This window comes from Oryctolagus cuniculus, chromosome 1, assembly GCF_051225735.1.
Source record: "Oryctolagus cuniculus isolate XC-2025 breed Fujian yellow rabbit chromosome 1, ASM5122573v1, whole genome shotgun sequence".
NCBI classification, from domain to species: Eukaryota; Metazoa; Chordata; class Mammalia; order Lagomorpha; family Leporidae; genus Oryctolagus; species Oryctolagus cuniculus.
Window position 1 is genome coordinate 166,869,625 of NC_142867.1, and position 23,651 is coordinate 166,893,275.

Consider the following 23,651-nt stretch of genomic DNA (forward strand, 5'->3'; position numbering starts at 1 on the left):
TAAAAATCTCCTGAGAATGTTTGCACTGGTAAATATTTTGTGCTTCCTGCACTAACTTCTGTCTTTTTAAGCAGACTGTAAATGTAGCTCATGATTAAAATAGCCCTGAAAAAATGCCTTGATTCTAAAATTCATAATAAAAATGCAAAGCATTCCAGAGTAAAAAGTCTTAAAAAGAAATACTAAAATAGGAACTTGTTGAAAAAAGAAAAAAACTTTAAAGTTCAATTAGGAAGGGATAAAATTGATTGTGTACCTAGGTTTATTCTTATTATTACTATTTCCTGAAGCACTGTTCACTCTGCCTGGGTAGATTACTGTTACGTTCAGCTTTCATTTCTCATTTCATTTTCTCATTTCAGGTTCCCATGCATTCTAACAAGGTTATAATCACATATCAATGTATTTCCTTGGTTTTGATCCACAGAACAGAACAAAGGAGTACAGAGTCGTGGGCCTGTATTCAGATGACATCAATATCCTGGGCTTGATTATCTTCTGCCTCGTGTTTGGACTCGTCATCGGGAAAATGGGAGAAAAGGGACAGATTCTGGTGGATTTCTTCAATGCTTTGAGTGACACAACCATGAAAATCGTTCAGATCATTATGTGGTGAGCAAATGCTGCTAATACCATCTTTGCTTCCCCTGACAACCCTGTCTCCTCAGAATTAAGAAGAAGAGGCTTATGTTTCTCCACTGAACTCATTCTATGGGAGGTGAACATTTGCTATGAAACCATGAGACTGCTAACGAACTCCACACACCATGCGGGAGGTAGTTCACTGACACAAGACTGGCTTTCAGCCACTCTTCTCCCTGTAGCCCTGTGAGGTCATCTGTCACCAAGCCAGCATCCGTGTAAGAAGTGACTCTTAAAGGAAAGATTTCAAGGAGTTTCTTGCACATCAGAACACAGAAGGCATTCCATGTTAGGCCCCATACAGAAGTGAAATTCGAAACATTGAGCTGGTACAGCAGGGGCCCCAACACATCTGAGCACGAGCTGCCATCTGAGCCCACCAGGCACAGCCCCTGAGGCTCTGCCTCATCCCAGACGCTGCCCGAGGTCCACTTTCTCAGGAGACCTCTGCCTCCACTATCTCATATTAAATTGGTAGAACATTATTTTTGGGCGTTCTTACATTCTTTTCTTATACTCTCTGTTTTTTTTTTTAAACTTTTACTTAATAAATGTAAATTTTGAAAGTACAACTTTTGAATTATAGCGTTTCCCCCCCATAACTACCCTCCCACCCGCAAACCATCCCATCTCCTACTCCCTCTCCCATCTCATTCTTCATTAAGATTCATTTTTAATTATCTTTATGTACAGAAGATCAACTTAGTATATACTAAGTAAAGATTTCAACAGTTTGCACCCACACAGACACACAAAGTATAAAGTACTATTTGAAGACAATTTTACCATTAATTCACATAGTTCAACACATTAAGGACAGAGATCCTACATGGGAGTAAGTGCACAGTGACTCCATTTTTGATTTAACAGTTGACACTCTTATTTATGATGTCAGTAATCACCCGAGGCTCTTGTCATGAGCTGCCAAGGCTATGGAAGTCTCTTCAGTTCACAAACTCTGACCTTATTTAGACAAGGCCATAATCAAAGCGGAAGTTCTCTCCTCCCTTCAGAGAATGGTACCTCCTTCTTTGATGGCCTGGGTAGAACATTATTTAATTCAAATTATAGACCCTGACAGCAACATACAAAGCTCAAAAAAAAAAAAAAAAAAGCCAGGTGAATTACTTAATCCTGCAGAAACCTCAGCTTCATCTTCTGCAAACAAAGTTAATAAAAACTACCCCCAGGACTGGCAGATGTACATTAAGGGAAATGGTGCATATAAAATGCTTTCCCCAACACAGGATGTAATGGGGGCTCCACAAATGGAGCTATTGTGACCACCGATACTGCTTTTCTATTGTGGGTTCCTGGGAAATCAGAAGACCATGGCTAGAATGAACCAAGTGTCTATATTTGTCAGGGTCAAACCCAAATGAGATAAGCAGATAAGGCAATCAGTGGGATATATGTGTACTGGGCACATGGCCCAGGCTATGCACCGTTCTTGCCAAGTTGGCAAACTACTCTCATGACGGTTTGGATGGTTAGAATTTAAGGTGCATGCAGGTACTAAAAATGAATCCACGCAGTCTGCCTAGGACTTGACACGGAGCCCTTGGTTTCATGACATATCTACGCTCCTCCCAGCTGAGGGCACGCACTGAGGGTCTACACACTGCCTTGCCTCCTCCCATGGAGAAAACCCTGCTGACGGAATCATGCCTTTGTCATGCTTGCTTTCTAGTTACATGCCGCTTGGTATTTTGTTCCTGATTGCCGGGAAGATCATAGAAGTTGAAGACTGGGAAATTTTCCGCAAGCTGGGCTTGTACATGGTCACCGTCCTGAGTGGGTATGTCAGGCTCAAGTACAGCAGCAGGAACTTCACATTGGACCCCATGGGATGGCTGCAGAGAGGCTGAGGTTCAGTTGGTCAAATCAGCTTCTTTGCCACGTGCAGGAAAGATGGGGTTCAGAGATAAGAGAGCGGGGGAGCAGGGCTGCCCTTTCACAGCTGTAGAGTAGGCAGATCATGCTGTGCTAATTGCCAGCTCTTGGCAGAACAGCCTGGACCAGGCTTGGTCATCGCCTTTTTATTGGTTGTGTTCAAATCAGTTTTTAAATCAAGAGAGAAACCCACTCATAGCCGCCTCTGGCTCTTTCCTGGCCTTTGCTTCTTCAAAAGTGCAAACTAGCCAAGCAGGTAAGAAGAGCCCCCATGTACCTTGAGCCTGAAAGCAGTTCAGAGGAGCCTACGTGGAATCAGGCTCCAGGGCTGCTTGCTTCAAATTCTGATGCTGGGCTGTAACACTGCCATGCTCAGAGAGTGTGCTTGGGAATGCTTTGGGTTAGCAGGAACTGGGTGGGGCTTTTCAGAAGCCATAAACCAGGAAGGCAGCAGGAATGGGTCCTTACATACTTAATACAGCCTAGTTATTGGTTTCCCAAGAAGAGATGTGATGGGACAGGTTATGTATGGTGCTCCTGAATACGTCCCATATGCTAAGACATGTGGACCAAGGGAATGCATAAATAACACTGATTTGACTCCCGCAATTCAATCCCTCGAACATTCCACTTGAGCCATCAACTTAGCTATTGAAACTTGATCACACTGGAGCATTTCCATTGCACATTTAATCTGTGCCAAAACACAGCCCCAGCAGCCAACACAGGAGCAGCTTGGATTCCACAAGGGCCATGGTGGTAAGGGAGACAGACCAGTGCCACTCCAGAGGCCAGCCTTGCTGTGACTACTCAAACAGGCAGGACCAGGCGCTGCGGGTGGGCAGTGATTATGCTAAGATTCACGGTGCTGATCCATTTCTGAAGCAGTTCTGCTGGCTGCTTTTCTGTTACCCTATCTAGGTTTTCAGTGGAAAACCAGTAGTTCATAGCTACAGACTGTCAGGACCATTTCATTTACTATGTCAACCTCACGGGACTGACCTGTAAACTCCAAGTTGTCACTTACATATTCATGACATCTGACAAGCAGGCCTCATTTTTTTAAGGCCCCTCTTCTGTGTGACCTGCAGATTTCCATGTGAGACAAGGGACAGTTTGCGCAGGAAGGAATAATAAAGAAAAGAGGAGCAGTCCTAAAGCGTGACAGGGATTCCTCTCTGACCGCAGTTCTGACTTCCCTCTTAGTGGGTGCCATCCAGCAAGACAGCGGTGGCCCCGGGGATGGAGGGAATGAGGGCTTGTGAGGAGGCACAACGTGGGGGACGTAAGGAGAGCCAAGATGGGAAGGATCAGCTCTTCCTGGGAAAGTGAGCAAAGGCTTCCTGGAGGAAAGGGATGTTTTGCTTAGTCTTAGAGGAGGAGTAAAAATTCAGCAGCATGGGATGGGCATTGTGGTGCAGTGCATTAGACCTCCACTTGGGATGCCCACCTCCTATATCAGAATTCTGGGATCAAGTTCCAGCCCTTCTACTTCCAATCCAACTTCCTGCTAGTGCATACCCTGGGAGGCAGCAGTGGATGGCTCAAGTGCTTGGGCACCTGCCACCCATGTGGGAAACCCAGATGGAGTTGCAGGCTCCTGGCTTCAGCCTGGCCCAGCTCTTGTTTTTGCTGTTGCAGGCATTTGGGAAGTGAACCAACAGATGGAAGATTTATTTGTGTGTGTGTGTGTGTGTGTGTGTGTGTATGTTTGTGAGTGTGACTCTGCCTTTCAAATAAACATTAAAAATAAAGTAATTCAAAAGCAGCAAGGAGGGAAGAGTGTTCAGCACATACAGCAGGAATGTCTCAGGGAGCATGGTGGCAGGTCATTAACCATGTTAAATGAGTGTTGGCATTAGCATTCAGCTGCTGGCTTTGACAAGAAGCTTCACTGAATGAGAGAGCCTCTGTGTCCTCATGCACATAGGGACCTACTCCCACGTGCCTGCCTGACTTCCCTCTTTCTCATTGCCTCATGATGAAAGTTAAACAACATCATGAATAAAGAAGGTGTTTGGCAACAGGATTAAGTGCCAGCAGGTGGTGTTACCTTTGAAACTGTCTCTTGTTTGCAGGTTTGCAATCCACTCCATTGTCATTCTCCCACTGATATATTTCATTGTGGTGCGAAAGAACCCTTTCCGATTTGCCATGGGAATGACCCAGGCTCTCCTGACAGCGTTCATGATCTCTTCCAGGTAAGCAGAAGAGCGGTTTTGGGATGAAGGCTCCAGACCACACTCTATCACATGAAACAGACTCCCACTTGTGTTCCTAGCTGCCTTACATTTGAAAAATGCCTCCATAATCTCTGGCCACATCCTAGACCCTGTCCCTTCACCCTCTTGAGTCCTTGCCACCTTGGCATGGCCTGCAGCCCAGGGAGGGTTCCCGTGGAGCTTGGAGCAGTAGTGGGCACTGCACCTTCTGATTCCTTGATCTGCCAAAAGTGCCAGTATGCTTTGGGTTCTTGATCTACTATTTAGAAGAGAGGTGTCTTTACGGGTAGGGATTGAGAAGTACCCTTCCTAGACCCAACGTTCTTTTCTGTTTTGATCACACAGTTCAGCAACACTGCCTGTCACTTTCCACTGTGCAGAAGAAAAGAACCATGTGGACAAGAGGATCACTCGATTCATGTTGCCCGTTGGTGCCACAATCAACATGGATGGGGCTGCACTCTATGAGGCAATGGCAGCAATGTTTATCGCACAGTTGAATGACATGGACTTGAGCATCGGGCAGCTCATCACTCTCAGGTGGGGGATGGCATCGCACTCATTTGTGTCCTGTCACTGGGTTGCCTCAACTAAACTCGATCTAAGAAGGGAGGCCAAGAAGGGCCCCACGATAGATCATTTTCCTTGGTCTCTGCAGGAAACTATAAGTGGTGGGTTTGTGGTATGCAAGATTTAGGCTTCAGGGTCTGGCTAATCAAGGGCAAAACTCTGTGCTCAGTAGGTGCTGTGCACAGAGTAGGCACCAGAGACTCAAGGATGAATAAGGGTCAGCCCATGATTTTAAGGGGTCCTGGCTGGGTGAGGATATAGACAGCTCAGTGAAAGCTGAGGGCTGTGATAAGGGCTAGAATGAGATTTTGCATGGTGGTTGCCAGGGAAAACAGGCTGGCTTGACCTGGAAAGGGGAGGGGAGGGGAAGCTCACTGAGGCGGGTGTTTAGCGGAATCTTCGAAGAGGAATAAAACTTCAGCAGGCAATGGAGAGTGTTTAGGGCACTTTGGATTAAGACCATGTACAGGGGCTTGTAATGTAGCCATGGCCTGGTTATAGAATGCAGATTATTTGGGATGGCTGGCATACCTAGTACAGTATAGAGGACACACAAGAATGAGGAAGCAGGGGTCATATCATGAAAGTTCTATATGGGGAGCTCATGGAAGGATCTTAGAAGATTTATCATATTAAGGACAGGGACACATTTTCTTTTTTTTTTTTTGAAGCTTTTTATTTAATGAATACAAATTTTCATGTGTACAGCTTTTAGGGATATAGTGTTTGCTCCCCTCATACCTGCCCACCCACCCCACCTCCCACTCCCTCTCCCGTTCCATTTTCCATTAAGATTCATTTTTAATTGACTTTATATACAGAAGACCAACTCTTTACTCAGGAGAGATTTCAACTGTTTGCACTCACACAGACACACAAAGTATAAAGTACAGTTTGAAGACAAAGTTTTACCATTAATTCTCATAGTACAACTCATTAGGGACAGGTCAAGCATGGGGAGCAAGTGCACAGTGACTCCTGTTGTTGATTTAACAATTGACACTCTTATTTATGATGTCAGTGGTCACATGAGGCTGGCAAGGTTAGGGAAGCCTTTTGAGTTCACAAACTCTGTCGGTTTTTAGACAGGGCCATAAGCAAGGTGGAAGTTCTCTCCTCCCTTCAGAGAAAAGTCAGGTACACATTTTCTAAAGGTAATTGTCAGTGTGATGAATGATTTGGATGGACACAGGGACCACAGACCAGAAGACCAGTTAGAAGACTATTGGCAGAAGTCCAGGTTAGGAATGAAATGGCCTCTGTCAAGGCACTGACACTGGGAATAAGGAAGAGCTAATGAATGGAAGAGTCATAACTTGGATACAGGATGAGGGATGAGGAAGGTCAGGATAACTCCCAGGATTGGTAGGTGATCCTAGATTGATCAAGATAGGTGGAAGGATAGAGTTTATACTTGTGGTCCACTGAATTACAATGCCTTTAATAGTTCCAGCTGGAGACATGCAGTGAGAAACGCATGCCTGGACCAGAAGATACAGAAGTGAGGTCATGAGCTTAATGACCATCACACATGTGGGTCAGGAGTCAGTTGTCTTGAGTTTGAATCAGCAACACCATTATTAGCTGTGACCTTGCACAAGTGGAGTGGATTCTCTAATCTTGTGTTTTTTCACCTGCAACGTGAGAGTAATAATAGTACCTATAATTTACTCAAGTAGTGGTGATTAAATACGATTATGCATATAAAATGCTTGGAGCAGCACCTACATAGTGAGCACTCAGTCATGCTGGCAATGTATGTCATTATACAGGGAGACTGTGTAGAGGAGAGAAGGGAGGCAAAGGACTGAGCCTTGGAAGATCCTAACAGAGAAAAGGGGGCCTAAAAGAATTTGAGTCCAATGAAGACTTAAAAAGCTGCTCAAAGAAATGGTAGAAATATTGAGTCTTGCCAGAGTTGTTTCTCTAGGAAAGCACTGTTGAAGGTGATAGCCACCAGCATGGGTGGCTGATGGCTAACTGAATCAGAGGGCGCAGATACTGAACACTTCTGCCATTGCAGAAAGGTCTATTGGAGTGATAGGCTGGGATGAGAGTTAACTTAGTGACTCTAGTTCAGCACAGAGGTAAGTTTAAGACTAAGCTGTGTCCCGAGGCCAGCTCAAGGTTGGAGCTGAACCTTTTAGAGTTAATTTGCTCCTGTTACCCCAGCCTAGATATCGAGTAAGAATGTTGTTTACCAACAGTGTTTTAATACAGTACAATTTTAAAGATCTCCCCAACCCTAAATCATAAAGTATGTATTCCTGTTTGTTTGGAATTGACTGAAGTCAAGTGCAAATACACCATGTGGCATATCAGCTGGGGAGCTACACCAGTGCTGCAGATTCTATAAAAATGTGTTACTGGCTAAAGAAGCCCTTGCCAAAAGAGCTTGTGTAGAGTCCTGTAGTTACAAGTGCAGAGAGTGTGTTAAAACTGAGCCCTGGAATCGTGTCTGGCAAAGTTCCTGCTCCATAAACACTCGTGCAGCTCCAGCAGTTGTTACTTTTACATGTCCATGTGTTTTCCCTCTTCTACCACCCCAGCCTGGGGGACCCTGTCAGCACTAGACTGGTTTCCAAGGAGTGGTTGTAAGAGGTGCCAGTTCTCTCTTGTGTTTGCCATTTGATGATGAACTCCCTCCCTCTCCCATTTTGATAAGTTTTCTAGCTCTTTCTACCCATGCTTGTGACCTGTTAAAGGAATCAACTTTGGTCCTAGAGGCTATATAGTCCTTTTTCATCCAAACCTCTCCCCCGATTCTCTTGTCTCTTCTTGAATCCGACTTGCGGGTAATTACAGGCCCCAAACCAATCACAACTGTGATGCCCAAAGCCATCATTGACTTAACATAAAAAATCCTCTCTGGCTCAACCTGGGAAATAATAAAAGTTAATTTTAACTTTATAGTCTATAGTTATAGCCCATATGGCTAATGGTGAAAGATATTTCTAGACCCCTAATATGTTTCTTTCTGTGGAATGTGCACCAAAGAAACATCCACTCAAAACAAACCCTTTTGTGGTTTTATGATATTTGCTTACAACTGATTGAACATGGGATAAATTGTGTTATGGTGAAAGATGATTACAGGATTTGGTGCCTAAAAAGAGCTGGGGGAGTGGGGAGTAGCAGTAGTTATTGTTTTACTAGTATAGGTTGAGAATCTCTTACTGAAATACTTGGGGCCTGAACTGTTTGGGGCTTTTTCAGATTTTGGAATAATTTAGTGTGCCAGTGTTTTGAGTATGAGCTGTAACATGAAGTCAAGTTATGGAATTCTCCAAACTTTTGGTGTCATGTTGACACTTAGAGTTTCCAATTTTAAGACAGAGAAAGGAGGGGGAGAGATGGCATTGTGGCATAATGGGTTAAGCTGTTGCCTGCAGAGTTGGCTTTGGCCTGGCCCAGCTCCAGCTGTTGTGGCCATTTGAGGGGTGAACCACTGGATGGAAGATCTCCCTCTCCATCTCTCCCTCCCTCCTTTCTTCCCTCCCTCCCTCCCTCCCTCTCTCTCTCTCTCTCTCTCTCTCTCTGTGTATGTGTGTGTGTATGTGTCTGTGTACCTCTACCTTTCAAAATCTTTTTTTTTATTTGACAGGTAGAGTTATAGACAGTGAGAGAGAGACACAGAGAAATGTCTTCCTTTTCCGTTGGCTCAATCCCTAAATGGCCACCACGGCCGGCGCGCTGCGTGGATCCAAAGCCAGGTGCCTCTTCCTGGTCTCCCATGTGGGTGCACGGTCCCAAGCACTTGGACCATCCTCGACTGCCCTCCCAGTCCACAGCAGAGAGCTGGACAGGAAGAGGAGCAGCCGGGACAAGAACCCGGCACCCATATGGGATGTTGGCACTGCAGGCGGAGGATTAACCAAGTGAGCCTTGGCGCTGGCCCCATAAATAAATCTTTTAAAAAAGAATCTTTTGAAAAAAAAAAGTGAGGAGGGAGGAAGAGAGGAAAATATCATTATATTATTAAAATTCTATCTGTGAACTACACTGAATCTATTCTTTGTATATTTTTTAAAGATGATTTACTAAGGCTGGCGCCATGGCTCAATAGGCTAATCCTCTGCCTGCAGCACCGGCACACCGAGTTCTAGTCCCAGTCAGGGCGCCGGATACTGTCCCAGTTGCCCCTCTTCCAGGCCAGCTCTCTGCTGTGGCCCAGGAGTGCAGTGGAGGATGGCCCAGGTTCTTGGGCCCTGCACCTGCATGGGAGACCAGGAGACCTGGCTCCTGGCTTTGGATCAGTGTGGTGCGCCAGCTGCATTGCGCTGGCCGTAGTGGCCATTGGAGGGTGAACCAACGGCAAAGGAAGACCTTTCTCTCTGTCTCTCTCTCAATGTCCACTCTGTCTGTCCCACACACACACAAAAAGATTATTTACTTATTTGAAAGGCGGAGTTAGAGAGGTAGATGCAGAGAGAGTGAGATCTTCCATCCTCTGGTTCACTCCCCAGATGGCTGCAATGGCCAGAGCTGTGCCAATTTGAAGCCAGGAGCCTGGAGCTTCTTCTGGGTCCCCAATATGGGTACAGGGGCCCAAGGACTTGGGCCATCTTCTACTGCTTTCCCAGGCCATAGCAAAGAGCTGAATCGGAAGTGGAGCAGCCGGGACTTGAACCGGTGCCTATATAGGATACCAGTACTGCAGGCAACACTTTTACCCACTATACCACAGCACCAGCCCCTGTTCTCTGTATTAATATCACATTAACAAGAGAATTGATGAGAAAATAACAAAACCTTTAATAAAAACAGTTTTAGATTTTGGAACATTTTTGATTTTCAGGTTTTGAATTTTTGCTTGTCATTCTGGCTATTGTAGTAATAGTAATAATACCAGGGTATATATACTAAGAGTACTGGCGACTTCTCCGGCCCCCACTCTGTTGCTCTGTTGGGACCGGGGAACCTTGCCTGGGAGTGGAACCCCAATAAAAGCCTGTGAATGAATTGATTCGTCTGCCTGGGAAGATTTGTTACGCGCCAGACACCTTACAGATGGTGCCGAAACCGGGGAGCTGAGGTTGTGAGCCTCCCCTTTCTGAGTTTGAGGCCCCCTTGCTCCTTGACCCTGTCTGGTGCCCCAGGCTGACTATAGACTAAGCTCGACCAACTGTAAGTAACTCCTCCCTTGCTCTCCCTCCCTCCTCTGGGTTGGCCCAGTCTCTGTGATCTCTGGCTAGCTCTCCGTCTGGACAGAGACCTCCAAATCATGCGCACGTGGCCTCTGTTCTCCGCTGTTTAGCCTCCCAGCAGTTGTGGAGACGTCCTGCTGCTGGCTTGGCCCCGTAGAGGACTGACCTCTAATCCATCTGCTGAAGTCCGGGACAGGGGACGCGTTACCGAATTTCAGTAGATCTGGGCTACCAGGGACACCATGGGATCTGGCCAATCCTGAGGGTGGGACTCAAAATGCCCCCTGGCCTGCCTCCTAAAGAACTTGAATAAACTGGGACTGGTCCACGACCTATGGAGTAAACGCCTAATCTTCTACTCCACTCAGGCATGGCCTAATTACCTTGAGAATTTCTGCCGCAGGGAGAGAAAATGGTCCCATATGTCCAGGCTTTCTGTGACCTCCGCTCCCGTCCTACTCCCTTCTCCCCTACTTTCCTCTCTGCCTGCTCAACAGCCCAGGTCTTGCTGGCCAAGATTGGGCCCCCACTGCTTAAGGACACCTCTTCTGTGTTACTGCCAAACTCTCCACCCTTCTGAGTTCCTGGGGACCACATAGCTAGCCAGGAACCTCCCGCCCCCATATGCGCATTCTTCTGCCCTGCCCCACCCCATGTCCTGCCTCTCCCCTCTGCCATTTCTGGAAGCCAGGTAGCCACGTGGCCCAACCACCAGTGTCAATCTCACCACCCCCATCCTAATGAGATTCGCTGCTCCTGCTTCCCTGGCTACCCTCTGGCAAAGTTTTAAAAGGACCTGTTCCTGACACGTGCTCTAGCCTCCTCCTCTGGTTTCCTTTCTTTGAATCTAAGTAGACCACTACCTTTGAAAATATTGCTTTGTAACTTGCTGAACTTATTTTTGCAATTTCTTTTAACAGGTTTCCGGGCAATCAGTACTCAATGAAACAGCAATGGGTAATTGGTACTTGTTTTAGATGAATGCAATTTTAATTTTAATTTTAATTGAATTCAAGTAGAGAAATATCAGCATCTTAAGCCATTTAGGTGTAACTGCTAATTTATTGTAAACTCTTGTATACTCAGCATGTTAAATTTGTGTTAAAAATGTTATAGAAATGTGCATTTGGTAAGGAAGGTTAAAAGGAAAGAGTTATTTTGAATAAAGAAAGGACAAAGTTTGTAAGATTGACTTCATCCTGATGGCTAGTTTACTCTAGACTGGAATGGAAATGATGGAATGTCTCAAGTAAGTTGAAGAGGGTGTGTGGAAGTCACAGAAGGTTATGAAAGAAAGAAATCTTGGATCTTAATGAGAAAGCCACAGAGACCTTAAGAGTTAAATGTTCTGTAAAATCCTGCAGGTGCTTTCAAAAATGCTATGTGAAGTAAGCAAGTGCCTCTTGTTGAGTTTATAATGAGTTTATAATTTTAAATGTGGCAACTTAAAGTCTCTTGTCATCCGCAGTTTTATATATCAGATTTGCTGCTCATAAAACTAAAACGTTGTTGGTTCTGTGCTTAGCTGTCCTCCTATAGGTTCTGATGGACTTTTTCCAGCCACATCTATTGTATTCAGTATTTTTGGGATGGCACTGTAAACAGATGAAGCCAATAATGTATTACAGGTACCAACTGAGAGAAAGTATGGTTAACAGGTTACTAAGAGCAGAAAGTAATTTGAATCAATTGGTAAATTAAAAAACAGTTAAAGTTTAATTGAAACTGCTGTATTTGTTATCTAATGATTGAAATTACTTTCTAAATTTTCATTTGATATTACTATTGTCAGTAAGTGATCTGGGATTTGAGCACCCCCTTGACTTGCATCCTCTGGTCTGCTTTAACAAAAATCAGGGGGAAAAGAAAGCTGGGCATCAGAAATGGAAAGATAGGTGGCAGCCTATTAATGGCTGTTCTGTACAGTGATATGCCCTCAAGGAGACCCAACAGGCCAGTCCACTGAACTGGCTTTCAGTGTGGTAAGCCTGGGCTCAGCAGAAGTTAACTTATGAAGAGCCCTGGCAGCTCTGCCAGCCAAGAGTTGCATCACTGGAAATGGACCTGCCCTGGAGTTGAAGGACTTCAGGTCAGAGCCACGGATCTTATTGGCTCTAAGCTGAAAAGCCCTTCACTCAGCCCAGCTTCCAAAGTGACTACTGCTGCTGAGGGGACGGGCAAATAGAAAATAAAAAAATTAGAGAAAAGAGTAGTAATACCAGGCTACTTCAGAAAGTTCATGGAAAAATAGAGTTAACACAAGTTTATTTTGCTGTAAAATTTTTTTCATAATTATGAATTTTTCATAATATCTTTTTCATAATTATGAATTTCCAATAACTTTCCTGAAGACCTCTTGTACACAGGGATCCAAATTTTTTGAATCAAAATATTTATCTTTTAATCCCATTTTCCATGAACTTCTGGAAGTCCCCCCCCCCAGCTCCCAGCCACCCCCATAGTAGCAGCAGCAGCCATGGTAGCAGTAGACGTGGTGGAAGCACCTGCCCCTGCAGCGAAGGTGGTCAGCAGAAATGACATGCTGTTAAGCTTCTACTCCACAGGCACCGGCCCAGATACTTTATATGGATTCCCTCCTGTCATCTTCTCTGCAGCCCTGCAACCTAGATCCATTCCGCCTGCATCCAGGCGAGGAGTTAAGATTCAGAGAAGTAACCTGTCTAAGGAGACTCCATTAGTAAAACCACAGAACCAGACGTGTAACCCAAGGGTGTCTCCCTCCAGCTCACAGCCTGTTCAGAGGGTTGTCCTAAAACTAGACCACAGGCCCAGGAAAGAACTTTGTACCAATGATTATTATGTTTTCTTCTGTGAAAACCTAAGTCAACCTCAAATACATTGAAGCAGCAGGAAGAAGTTTTGATACTGTTTTCCCTATCCGGATATGTATGTTGCAGACCAAAGCCACTCAAACTGCCAAGATATAACCAGCAAAGCCCAGGCCCAAGGACAGAGTCTTCCTGGGCTGATGAATTTTGAGCTTCAAGCTCAGCCTCAAGCTACAGGCACATGGTTCCCCATGACAGGTTAAGGCTTTTGAAAGGGATCACTGGGCATGGGCACAAATCACTTCAGATAAAGGAAAACCCCTGATGCATTCACCTACTTTTTTTTCAATCCGCATAGAAATACAGTTGGGTTTTCCAAAGATTGCTTAAGTCAGAACAGACCTAAAAGATGACACAAGCCCGAAACTTTGTGCAAACACCTTCACCTTTCAACCCACTGACATCCCAGCTGCGGTTCAATCTTGCCTGAGGGGGAGGACTTGTCTCCAGAAGTAGCATGGGTCTTCCCTCAGTGCACATCCAAAGCAAAGGACTTTACAGGGTGGGGAGCTCTTATTCCCTCCAGCATGGAGCAGCTACACATTTTGAAGAGAAAAGTCCTTAGCCACATCTTAGCTGCCCATGAGGTATCTTTTTAAATACATGGCAATAAAGTTCATCTGGCTGCTCCTCCTAGATTCCAGATCTCTCCTCCTGTTGCACAAAGTGAATCCACTGGCTAAAAGGAGCAGTCAGGAATAAATGTTTGCACCTTGGATGGGAATCCTGGAACTTTCTCAATTCAGTTCCCTAAAAGACAGTTCCCAGAAAGGTCAAGAATCTTGTGATGTTTACAAAAAAAAAAAAAAATGGACATAAAACTGCTTAACCTTTTGGCCTCATTTCTTTGACTTTACCTGATAAACCCTTGACCATCCACTGCTACCACTACGCCTCTGCCCTTCCTTCAAGACAACTGAAATTCTTGACACATACTAGATGCTCAGTGAGTGGTTGGTTAGGGGAGTAGATGGCAGCAGTGAGGGGGAAAGCAGGTGAACAGGTACCTGGCCTTTATTTAAAAGGGATATACGTATGGATGGGTAAAAAGCTTCTGTAAGCATTCCCAGCTGGTAAACTCTTGCCTTGCTCTTGGATACCTCTCTTGCTCATCTTTTGGCTGCTGCTCTGAAAGTTCCTCTATATTTTCCTGCGTTTGATTTGCCACCTCTCCCCGAACAAGAACATGGCCTCATATTCTTCACTGCATATGGCTTTTATCCGACAGCAAGGCAGAGCTGGTTCTCAGCCAATGGCAGATTCTGACTGCCCAATCCAGGAACAGGGAGGTAGCAGCCACTAGGACTTACTAAATGTTGCAGGCCGGGGGCCTTAGAGGGAGAAGTAGGTGTCTAATCCTGTTCCTGCTTGTGTTTTGGCTACAGCATCACAGCTACAGCTGCCAGCATTGGAACTGCCGGTGTGCCCCAGGCTGGCATGGTGATCATGGTGATTGTGCTGAGTGCTGTGGGGCTGCCCGCTGAGGATGTCACCGTGATCATTGCTGTCGACTGGCTCCTGTGAGTTGGAATAAGTGCACTGCGCAGCCAGATGGGCGGGCCAGCTTCTCAGCCATGGAGAATCTGCAGTCTGTCATTACTCTGCCCCCAGATTGCCTAATGAGCCATCTGGGGCTGCTTCAGTTTCCCTCTGACCAGGCTATCTGATAACATGCTTAAAAATTCACTCCTCATAACCTTAAGCAAAGGTTTTAAAAAGCCAATGAAGTCCATTAGCTCACTGTACCTGATAATGTTCAAGGTTGGGAGCTGGGTGTGGGACAAGGTAACTGCAGAATAATAACAGGAAGAAGCAGCGGGGCAAGGCCCCAGACATCACAAAGCCCACAGCCATCCTGGCCCATCTGCACTGCGCTTCAGCCTCAGAGGCTCAGAACTAGCTAGTTCAGAAACATCTGTCTCCCCAGGCGTCTTCAGCACTGGCAGGGCAGTGGCGTGAGCACAGACGTCTGACTGGCTTTTGACCTTGAACAGATTCATTAGCCTCTTTGAAGGCCACTTGCATTATCTGTAAGATGGAGAACATCCGTTAAATAAATGGTGCACTTTCCTGTTATGAGTAGAAAGAATTGGGCCATTCAGGCAACAATCTCAATCTCTTTTCCTCCCTCTCTCTGTCTCTCTCTCACACACACACACAGAGAGAGAGAGAGAGGGAGAGAGAGAGAGAGAGAAAGGAACACAGCAGAACACCTGAGTCAGAACATGTCTTCTAATGTTTGCTTCTGGGCCTTGGTCTGCTGGCATCAAGGTCTGGCTCCATTCCCTAGCCACCTGGGCTAAGGGTAGATCTGTATTGAGCTTTTCATTCAAAACCAGCTCAGGCTTAATAGGGAATCCATGCTGCATAGTTGGAAGGTAGCAGCTGAGATAGAAGAAAGGGAAACTGACATTTCCATGTAGTTTGAAGAGAAGAGTCACATCCCAGAAGGCAAAAGCCCCTGCACCTGGCTTGGAGACCATGCCATGTGGAGCCCTTTAGCAGGTGGCCCAACTGAGATGACGAGTTACCCTACCAGTGTGGCAAGCTTTACTTTTCTGTCTAGTGATGACAGTGCATTTTCCTCTCCCTCCTTTCTCTGGTTCTTCCTGGAACCAGTAACCTTCGTCACCAAAAGTCAAGAGTCCGATCTGAGGCCATGGTGTGAAATGGCAGTGGAGCCATTCCAATCCCTGGCCTTGTTCTAAATACCAGGGCATCCAGAGTGGGTATGTGGATGCATTATTGGTCTTTTAATCATTCCTGCAGATGTTTTCACAAGAATACTCATGTCTACTGTTATCAAAATGGACAATGCCCTCCACGGAGTACCTTCTCTCCACATCTTCCTGATGCTAGCCTCTTCTCTAGACTGTCTGGGAACTAAAACTGGCTGAGGGTGCCTCAAGAAGAAATTAGTTCCTAGGCTGACCTGTTTTCTGACTCTGGACTCTACCATATCCCCATTGGCTTGCTGTTAAGCACAGTGGCCTAGATTGGTAAAGAAACAAGTACACCAGGGATGACCACAAGTACACACACAGTTTGGCAATATAAATAGCCAATTTCTCTCACCTAGCCAAAAGGGAGCCCACATGTCAATTACATTGAATTTGGAGAACCCATAAGACAGGGGTTAGGGCAAAAGACTTAACTGAATTCTGAACTCCGTTCAATATCTGTGAAGACTCTTATTTCTTTGTGAGGAGGGGAGAGAATCCAGGGGGACTTAGGGGAGTCGTTACTACTTACTGGGAGTTCAGCCCCAGTAAAGCCTATTTGCTAATTCTGCACCTCTATGAACCACCTCCTGCCCTGGGCCTGTGGGGCACCTCTGGTCACTTGTCCACGAGGACAGCATTCACTTAAATCTAAACACATCATATCCTTTTGTCTACCCAATGGTGGAGAAAAATGAAACCTGAGCCTCCTGACTCCTGCTGTCTCTTCCTCAGGGACCGGTTCATGACTGTGCTCAATGTCCTTGGTGATGCTTTTGGAACCGGCATTGTGGAAAAGCTCTCCAAGAAGGAGTTGGAGCAGATGGATGTTTCATCTGAAGTCAACATCGTGAACCCTTCTGCCTTGGAATCTGTGACCCTCAACAACGAAGACTCAGACACCAAGAAGTCCTACATCAACGGAGCCTTTGCAGTAGACAAGTGTGACACGATCTCTTTCACCCAGACCTCACAGTTCTAGAGGCACTGGCTTCACAGGACTGTCATGAAGGACCTTCCATGAGAGTCATCTCTTAGCAAATGCAAACATTAATTAAGGAAAATGCAAATGGCCACTGTACATTTAATTTGATATACAGACCTCCAGATTATTTTCTATATTCAAATTCTGAGCCTTTGCTCTCTGGGTTTTGGGATTTGGGGCAGGGTGGGGTAACATGAAAGGAAATTCTTGAAAGTTGTATTATCTGAATTTTTTAAAATTCCATAGGCCAAAGTTTAGAAGTATGCAAACTAACTTGGAATTAGATAATGGGTGTGGAAGAGAAATTGCTTTCTCATGTACAGACTAGTATTTTTTAAAAAATAATTCTGTCATTGGTTACAAATTTTTACTCAGGCTTTCTATTGGCATGGATTTCCTTTGACCTCACTTTTTTATAGATTATTCTTCATCTAACCTTCCCCACTAATGTGCCAAATTGTCCATACTGAACTCCTTTCTAGCCAATTTCAGAGAAACTGCTTTGAAAGAAAACAGAGCAGCACAGTTCCTCAATAACAGTCTTAAGATGGGCATAGGCTTTGGGGAGGGAAGGAGACTGTTGGGAGCCACTGTGTTGGTTTCCCTGTATAGGCCTCTGTTTAGATTAACTTTCACTACAAATCACTAGAAAGCTCCGTTTGTACAGATCACTGATATGGTTGGCGCTTGGCCTTCTGGCTTCAGTGCCCTCTGACCTCACGACCTCTTGTATCTTATAAGCGTATTTGGTGGCTGTAAAACCCCACAGTAACTCCCCTTGTCAAACTGATGTTGATTTAAAACTCCTGTAAAACTATTCCTTCTAACTATGTTGTAAAATGACCCCTGCTTGCCCTCAACTGTTACAATCCTTGCCTTGTACTATATAAGCTGCCTCCTTCTCCAATAAAGTGGGACCTTGATCAGAATACTGTTTTGGTCTCCCTTCTTGTGTCTGGTTTGTCTCTTCATTTAGGTCTGCCCTCCTCGTGTCCTAGTTAATTACCAAGCGGGCCGGGGCAAATGGCGCCTAACGTGGGGCTCGAGGAACGGGAATTGAACTGAATGTCGCTGGAAGAGCCGGCTGTTTCATTTAGGTTGCCGCCTTGTCTCATAACAGCCACCACCGACAATTTGTGATACGGGCCCAAAGCAGGTGAGTAAAGACCTGCATAGTGGCCACCGCATCCTAACCCATCCGTGATACAGGCTACGAGGGTAAGCAGAGCGACAAAACTATGGGACAAACACTAAGCAAGAAATGTTTGTAGAAGGGCTAAAAGCCTCACTCAAGATGCGAGGAGTAAGGGTTAAGAAAACAGCGAACCATAAAACAGTTCATTAATGCTATAGGAATAGTCAGTCCTTGGTTCTCAGAAGGAGTCCTAGATGAGCAATATTGGGATTTGCTGGGAAAAGATTTAAATGTGCATTTAAAGAAACAAAGCAAGCCATGACAAAGGCTGTGAAAACTTTATTGCAGATGTAGAGAATAGGGTTAAAGAAAGAAACCGTAGAGCAATTTATCAGTGCTGTTAAAAAAAATTAAAATTAGTCTTCGGTTTACTGAAGAGGGTGTTGTGGATAAGAAACACTGGTAGATCAGTGTACACTGGACACCCCCCACCCTGCATCTGAATATTTCATTTGAAGTAAATGTTATCTGTCATAAAGTTAATATTACTATGTAAAATGAGGAATTGTGACCAAGTGTCCAGACTACCCATTCTGTTTTTGTATTAACTCTATCCCTATTATTGATAGGAATGTTTGGACAGATTATGCTTGGTTTGCTTTACAAAAAAAATGTAAATCAAAATATGCTGCAAATAGTTAAGATTCCACAAACCTGCAAAAATGTAACAATTACAGATAATAAGAGGCTAATTCCCCCTCAGATATGTTTCAATTTATCCTTAAAACACATTGAATATTATTGTGTTTAATTGCTGGATGTATACTTGTATGAGAAATTTGTATTGTATTCTTATGATGTTAATTACGTCTATACCTTGGTGCAACCCTAGGGCCAAATGTAAGGACAGATTTTTGGGATGGAGAGGCTTGTATCTAGGTTCAGCTCTGGTAGATAAGTAACTCTGCTGCCGAATGACCTTCTCCTGCTCCTTGGGAGCCTGGCCAGTTCCCGGGGAGGATAAAGGAAGGTTTCTGATAAACAGGTGGGCATGCTTCGTGTCTCGGCTCTCTGGCCAAGATCCGGGACAGGATGCACTGCTTGCCTAAAATCTTGGCCATGAGCCACCCTTGTCCTTGGGGGCTTTAAGGGAGAGCCGGAGCAAGCCTCTGCTGCTACCATTTCATCCCGGTGGAACATGCAGTCAAGTTGAATGTTAAACATGCCCATGATGATTAATAATGGTGTTTGATTCTCAGTATGGATTGAAGATTGCCTAGTGATGCCCACGGTACTGTAAATTCTACGAAACATAAGTACAATGCAGACATGGGTCAATTGGCTACTGTTATTGGGGTGTTCTGTGACAGTCCCTTTGATAAGGAATTAGCAAAATGGATTCACTTAAAAACAGAACATTCAGGACCTGCCACTCTGCTTGGTATGTCATTACAAAAGTCAACAAGGAGGGTTATGCCCAATAAACAAGGGTGCTATAAATGTGGGCAGCAGGGACATGTACAAAAATTGTCCAAAAGTCAAAAATCAAACTAAGGCTCCTCCTGGGGTTTGCCTCTGATGCTAAAGAGGAAGACATTGGGCCAATGTCACTCCAAAAGTAATAAAAAAGGTAATTCATTAAAAAAAACAGAGTTCAGGAAACTAGAAGTGGGTCCAGCCTCAGGCCCTCCCTACAGGGATCAGTGGACCATCTTGCTATAGTATCATTAAAGCAATGGAGCCATGTTTATTGCAACATTCTGTTAATCTATACTCCTTTATCTTTCCTCTAAATAATTTTAGTGTGTACTGCAAGGGTTGCAGCGTATTTCTTGCAAATTAAACTGAAAGTAACTAAGTCTGTGCACAGCAGACAGCTGAAAAATAATTTGCTGTCACAAATTGGCATAGTCGGCAGGATCTGCAAGTATACAAAGCAATGCCTTTCTTAAAAAAAAAAAAAAAAAAAAAAAAAAAAAAAAAAAAAAAAAAACTAAAGTTGCATGTGCTTCCTTGGTGAAAGAATGGGCTCTCTACTCAGGATTGAGTGAGAATTGGGATGGCAAGTTACGGAGTGCACAGCCTCCACAAGTTATTGAGGTTTTGCAATCAGTGCTGGTAAAAAAGGGGAATGAACTATAGGCTTTGGGGAGATAAGGATGGATTTTGTTATCTGCATACTGATGCATGTGCACACAATTAGAAAAAAGCAGTAGAGAATAAATGTAAATTGGGAAAAAGAAAATGCTACCCTTTGGAGTCAAGCCATTAGGTAGTGGTAGGAAAATTATATCAAGCCTTTGTACCACTGCCAGAGACAACTAAGGTTATTCAGTGTAAACAATACAAAATTCCAATACAAAATCTGTACAACACCGAGCCTACAGTCAACAATGTATTTTATATTTATATTTTTGCTAAGAGAAAAAAAAACAAAGGTTAAATGTAACTTCTGGAGATGGTGGAAGGGTTTTAGGCATAGACTGCAGTGACAGCCCCACAGGTATACATCTCTATCTCTACACTCATCAAGTTGTCTACTTGGGGATGTATAGCTTTTTGTATGCCAATCAATCCTCCAAAGGTGGTTTAAGATAAAAAGAGTCATTGCTAACATTGCATGCTACTTGCTGCACTACACTAAGTATTTTACATGCACAGCATCACTTATTTTGTCTCCTAGTTAGTTACCCCTAGTTACTCCTAGTTAGGCAAATCATAAAACCCTCTTTCTTCCAAATGAGGAAACCGGCCTTGCCAGGTTAAGTAACTTGCCCACATTCACAAAACTAGGACTCAAACATGATTCCAAAGTCTTTTCCTAGCAAGAGACATGGTGCCTCCAAAATGCCTAAAAAGTAAAAGGCAATGCACGGTAGTATCTGATCCTCACCTGTTTAAACCTGTTCCTCTCTGATCACCTTTCATTTGCTACAACGAGTTTACTCCCTGAAGCTCCCCTCTTCCTGCTTTCCCATTCTAGCAAACAGTAATGTAAAATGTGTCTACATGATTGCCCCATCATCGAGCTGCCCATCTCCCCTTCTTTGCAGTGAATATCACTATATCCCTCCTCGTGTCACCTTTAAATCTTTCCTTCAAAATCCAGTTCTCCTAAGAAGCCCTTTCTGTTCCCAAACCAGAAGGTGTCAGAATGAAAACCGGAACCCTGTTTCTCCTCTTCTCTCAACAAATTTTTGGAGCTGCTTCTTGGTCTTCCCTCTCTTCTTGTCTTTCCTCCCTATTCTTTAATGCCTTAATCCCCTACAGTCTGGCTTCCACATCCACAGCTATTCTGAAACTCCAAGGTAATATAAGTTCTGCTTGTCAAATCCAAAAGGCATGTTCTCAGCCATCAGTGTTTACCCTTCTGCAAATATCCATCACAATTAATTAGCTTGTACTCCTCCAAGTTCTCTTCCCTCAGCTTTCAAGGCATTCCCAGGTTCTGCTTTGTCCCAAATTTTCCTGCTACTCTCTTCCATCAACTTTGTAACCTCCTCTTCCTCCTGCTCCTCTACTGTAGGTCTCATCTCTGCCTGTGTCAGTCACATGGGGCCCCTCAAATATTTGTGGAATGTGGGCCGGCACCATGGCACAGTAGGTTAATCCTCTGCCTGCAGCACCAGCATCCCATATGGGTGCCAGTTCTAGTCCCAGCTGCTCCTCTTCTAATCCAGCTCTCTGCTATGGCTTGGGAAAGCAGTGGAAGATGGTCCAAGTCCTTGGGCCCCTGCACACACATAGGAGACCTGGAGGAAGCTGCACCACGATGCCAGCCTTCATTCTTGTGACTTTAACTACCATGTCTATGCAGATGATTCCCAAAAGTGTTTATCCACAACCCCAGGTTTCACTTCCCTAGTCAAACTTCAGATCCTCATTTCCAACTTGTTTTTATTTTATTTTATGAACATAAATTTCCAAAGTACAGCTTATGGATTACAATACCCCCCCCCCATAACTTCCCTCCCACCAACAACACTCCCCTCTCCCACTCCCTTTCCCCTTCCATTCACATCAAGATTAATTTTCAATTATCTTTATATACAGAAAATCAATTTAGCATATATTAAGTAAAGATTTCCACAGTTTACACCCACACAGAAACACAAAGTGTAAAATACTATTTGAGTACTAGTTATAGCATTAATTAAACACCTAATAGTAATTGTGTATTAATTACAGTTCAACCAATAGTTTTAAGTAGAACATAAAAAATACTAAAAGGGTAAAGTATTAAGTTCTTTTTTTTCTTTTTTTATTTGTTATATTGTTTTTTTTTTATTTAATAAATGTGAATTTACAAAGTGCAACTTGTGTATTGTTGTGGCTCCCCCCCAACCTCCCTCCCTCCCATGGCCCTCCCCTCTCCCACTCCCTTTCCCATCCTGCCCTTCATCAAGTTTCATTTTCAATTACCTTCATATACTGAAGATCAACTTAGTATATACTAAGCAAGGATTTCAACAGGCTGCACTCACACAACCACACAAGGTATAGGGTATTGTTTGACTAGTAGTGTTGTTTTTAAAAGTTTCATAGTAAAACACATTAAGGACAGAGATCCTACATGGGAACATGTACCCAGTGACTCCCGTTGTTAACAATTGGCACTCTTATTTATGATGTCAGCAATCACCCGAGAGTCTTGCTATGAGATGTCTAGGCTATGGAAGCCCCTTGAGTTCACCAACTCTGAACTTGTTTAGTCAAGGCCGTATCACAGTGGAGGTTCCTTCCTCCCTTCAGAGAAAGGCACCTCTCTCCTTGATGGCCTGTTCCTTCTGCTGGGGTCTTGTTCACCAGGATCTTTCATTTAGATTGTTTTTTGCCACCGTGTCATGGCTTTCCATGCCTGTGAGACTCTCATGGACCTTTTATCCAGATCCGAATGTCCCAAGGGTTGATTCTGAGGCAGGAGTGCTGCCATTCTATGAGTCTGCTGTGTGTCCTGTTTTCCCCGCAGGATCCTTCTCTCCCTTTTAATTCTATCCTTCATTATTTGCTTACACTGGTCTTATTTGTGAAATCTCATTGACACATACCCTTTTTGGTCGGTTGTGTATTTATACTTACCACTTTACCAAGTGCGCTGACTTTGGTACCTGCCTCCTTGGTAAGATTGAGTTGAAATCCCCTGTCACATTTCTAGTTCCACCATTGGAGGTAAGTCCGAGTGAGCATGTGCCAACCTATATATCTCCTCCCTCTCTTATTCCCACTCCTATGTTTAACAGAGATCACTTTTCTGTTAATTTTTAAATGCCTAAGAATGATTGTGCATTAATTACAGAGTTCAACCAGTGGTCTTATGTAGAACAAACAGAGCAACAACAACAACAAAAATACTAAATGGAATAAAATAGTAAGTTGTTCCTCAACAGTCTAGACAAGGGCTGATCATGTCCTTGTCTCTCATAGTGTCCATTTCACTTCAATGGGTATCATTTTAGATGCTCGTTTAGTTGCCATCGATCAGGGAGAA

The 23,651-nt window shown here is 44.3% G+C and overlaps 1 protein-coding gene and 1 long non-coding RNA gene across 4 annotated transcripts in view; one reads left to right on the plus strand and one right to left on the minus strand.

Annotated features, from left to right (window-relative positions):
* LOC127493723 (excitatory amino acid transporter 3) overlaps nt 1-17,957 on the plus strand; it is a 57,657-nt gene extending 39,700 nt beyond the window's left edge. Inside the window, exons 7-13 of one of the 3 annotated variants that reach the window (XR_016237337.1) lie at nt 428-612; nt 2,333-2,440; nt 4,614-4,736; nt 5,103-5,297; nt 11,395-11,431; nt 12,000-12,102; nt 14,709-14,842. Coding sequence is in view for 2 of the 3 variants with exons in the window: in XM_089337331.1 (XP_089193457.1) it covers nt 428-612; nt 2,333-2,440; nt 4,614-4,736; nt 5,103-5,297; nt 14,709-14,843; nt 16,779-17,025 (993 nt within the window). In the remaining variant the exon portion in view is untranslated. Of the gene's footprint in view, nt 1-427; nt 613-2,332; nt 2,441-4,613; nt 4,737-5,102; nt 5,298-11,394; nt 11,432-11,999; nt 12,103-14,708; nt 14,844-16,778 lie in introns of those variants that run through there. The other 2 variants (XM_089337338.1, XM_089337331.1) reach the window with 2 other exon arrangements.
* LOC149128744 (uncharacterized) overlaps nt 1-23,651 on the minus strand; it is a 68,389-nt gene that overhangs the window by 10,238 nt on the left and 34,500 nt on the right. The gene's annotated exons all lie outside the window — the stretch shown is intronic.